Here is a 2,845-nt window from a genome sequence, read left to right on the forward strand (position 1 = left end):
TATTGAAAAGGTGAACTGAAAGAAGAGAATAATCAAAGAATGGAAAATTAGAAAAAGCAATTTAAACAATAGTACAATTATTGGTGATGATGAGGTCTAGAGCATCACTGTCCAATGATTATTTAAATTTAAATTCAATAAAATAAAAAATTCAACTCCTCAGTTGCACTAGGCAGATTTCAGGTGTACCACAACCATATGTGCCTAGTGGCTACTATATTGGCCAGCACAGAGAGAGATTTCCATCATCACAGAAGTTCCATAGAATAACACTGTTTTGGTGTGACTGTGGGAGTGAGTAGCTGAGGAGAAGAGCAGAAAAGGTTTATTTGAGGGTAGAATGGAAGAGATTGTAGGGTCATCTTGACCAATGATAAAGTCACCAATAATTGAGATAAGAGTAGGGGTAGGGGTAATATCAGAGGGAGCCCTGTTTGTCACATGGCCCTTGGGGAGAGGAGAACTAGTGAGGAAATTATAGAGAAGAGATGAGCTTCTGTAAACTTCTGTTTTCCACTGGTCCTTAGGGTTGCCACCTAATCATTAGCATGCCTAGCCCCAGCCCCACCTACCACTAAGGCCAGCCTCTTATCCTTCACCTGGGGCTGCACTGCATTGCTCCCGGGAGAATCAGCCAAATATTGCTATTCCATCTAGGTGCTTGTCAAAGAGGAAACTGAGGCATTCCAGACCCCAGCCGACCTTGATTCTCGGTTGACATAGCAGAGCCCAGTAGTCCATCCATGTATGCAGAGGTGCCCAGAATCTTCAGGAAGATGGAGCCCAATTGCCTCCCAGATCCCCCGGTGAGAAGAAAATAAGGTTGGGAATGGGAACTGGGACTTCTGGCTCTGTCATATATCAGGGCAGATTGGGGCTTCCTATGGCCGTTGTCAGTCCAAAACAGGGTCCATGGACACATGGGGCAAACCTCACTGAAATTTTTTCCCAGGGAGAAGAGGAAGCAGCAAGGTCCAAGTCTCAAGAATCCCATTAGCCGGGGGAGCCCGTGAGACACACCAGACCAGGTTAGACCTTTAATAGGGACAGTAGACACAGTGCCCTTCTTGCCAGCCCTTAGGAGTTGATGATCTCAATGTGGAACTGCAGGTGAGTGGCTGTGACCACACAGTGGCCCCGGAGGAGAGCGCAGGTCTGGCAGTTGTGGCATTGCCAGTGGCCCTGGATGACGTAGATGGCGTTGAGCACCTGGCAGTATCGCCAGTGGACGCGCCACATACGGACCAAAGACTGGAGCTTGATCACTGCCCTCTCTCTGGTTGCGTAGGCGATCAGAGCTGCCTGCCGTTTCTTCTCCAGCACCCTGGACAGCGTCATCCGCCACCAGGACTGAATTATCCAGGCCCTGAGGGCTGCATGCAGCAGGGTCCTGCGCACCAGGGTGCCCCGCCACCAGGCCTGGATCTTTACAGCTGCTTTTGTTATTCTAAGTTTTGCCTAGGCAGAGACAAGAGAGATCACTCAGAAAACTTCCTGCCACTAACTTCTAGGATCTTCCTGGAAGGAGCCTGGATTTTCTCTCTCAACACACAGCCCTTCCTCAGAGTTCAGGGGAGTTAGCAGGACACTGACTAGGAGCCAGCAGACCTGGTGGTGACCTTCCTCTGCCACTGTGGACACATCATCTCAATCTCAGAGTCACAGAGTCCTTCTCCAGACTATCTCTGCAGTGCATGGATCAAGGGAAAAACCATTAGTAACTAGAAGGGTGCATTAGCGATGTGCAGGACCTTGTTAACCACACTGGGTTTGGAAAGGCCTCATAACCTTCTGGCTGGTAATTCTCTGCTAATTCCAGCCCCAAACCACCACAGGCTGATTTCTGTCTGCACGACCATATTTCAATACTGTGGTAGGTTTTCAATACCCTGATCACATGTTCTACTCCAAGTCTTTCCATATTTTGAACAGTCTACTCTCTAATTCCAAGTTCTCACATTCTCACCTCTCAGCCTCATGCATTTCTTGACGGTTTTCATTCTTTCCAATCACTCTCAATGTCTCAGTCAGGCCCAGATCCAGACAGCCCAGGCTGAGAAGGGGATGGAGGAAAAATGAGCCAACATTGAGTTGACTCCTAATTAGACTCTGGATCCATAAGAGGCAAAGTCCCACACCTCATGATGTAGATATAAATGTTTTGGATTTCTCTTAATTACATGGAATTCTTCTCACCTTGACTTTGTGCTGTTTTTTCTTCTGCACTGTCTTCCATTCAATGCTTTCTTCGACATCCTCAATTATAATTAAAATTAAATTGCCTTTGGTCTGTCATCAGAATTAAATGGGAAATACACAAATGAGTTAAGACTGTTTCTCTCTATGGCTCTATACAAAGACAGTTACTATTTTAACATCCTCTCTTTTCTCAAGTCCTGTAAAGCCCAGGGAGATACCCACCCACCCCTGGTCCACCTAATAGATCTGGCCATGTCTCTTACACAAAATCGAACCCTCATGGCCTGTCCTTAGATGGTTCATTAGCCCTGATTTCTCTGCTTCCCAAGGTCTGGCATGAGTAACATGAGTGAGGAGAGAGCTCTGAATTGACAATTGCATTGTGACATAGGGATTGGGGCATCTGCCACAGAGATGGGTCTCTGTCAGAAATAAACTCTAGGGGAACTTGTACTGTAGCTGGATGAGCTGCAGACAAAACCCCTCAGACACTGGTTTAAAGAAGGAAGAGGCTTTATTTGGCTGGGATCTTGGCAGACTTGTGTCTCAAGAACTGAGCTCCCCGAAGAAAGAGTTCCTGACCCTTTTAAGGGCTTTCAACATGAAGGGGTCCATGTGAAAGAGTTTTGATAGATTGAGAGGACAT

The 2,845-nt window shown here is 46.8% G+C and overlaps 1 protein-coding gene across 1 annotated transcript; it reads right to left on the reverse strand.

Moving 5' to 3' along the window:
- Positions 1 to 1,023: 1,023 nt before the first annotated feature.
- On the reverse strand, positions 1,024 to 2,532 carry IQCF2 (IQ motif containing F2). The gene is made up of 3 exons (XM_010360438.2): positions 2,463 to 2,532; positions 2,197 to 2,289; positions 1,024 to 1,458 (listed from the first exon to the last, which is right to left on the reverse strand). Exons 1-3 carry the CDS (start codon positions 2,478 to 2,480, stop codon positions 1,078 to 1,080), a joined length of 492 nt encoding a protein of 163 aa, XP_010358740.1. The 5' UTR covers positions 2,481 to 2,532; the 3' UTR covers positions 1,024 to 1,077.
- Between the last annotated feature and the right edge of the window lie 313 nt (positions 2,533 to 2,845).

This window comes from Rhinopithecus roxellana, chromosome 1 (genome assembly GCF_007565055.1).
Source record: "Rhinopithecus roxellana isolate Shanxi Qingling chromosome 1, ASM756505v1, whole genome shotgun sequence".
Classification (NCBI taxonomy): domain Eukaryota; kingdom Metazoa; phylum Chordata; class Mammalia; order Primates; family Cercopithecidae; genus Rhinopithecus; species Rhinopithecus roxellana.

What these genes read in the sequence shown, in the direction of transcription:
- IQCF2 (XM_010360438.2), bottom strand. An exon ending in AAAAACAGCACAAAGTCAAG is followed by an intron (nt 1,459 to 2,196) that starts GTGAGAAGAATT and finishes GTCTCTGCCTAG; the next exon opens with GCAAAACTTAGAATAACAAA.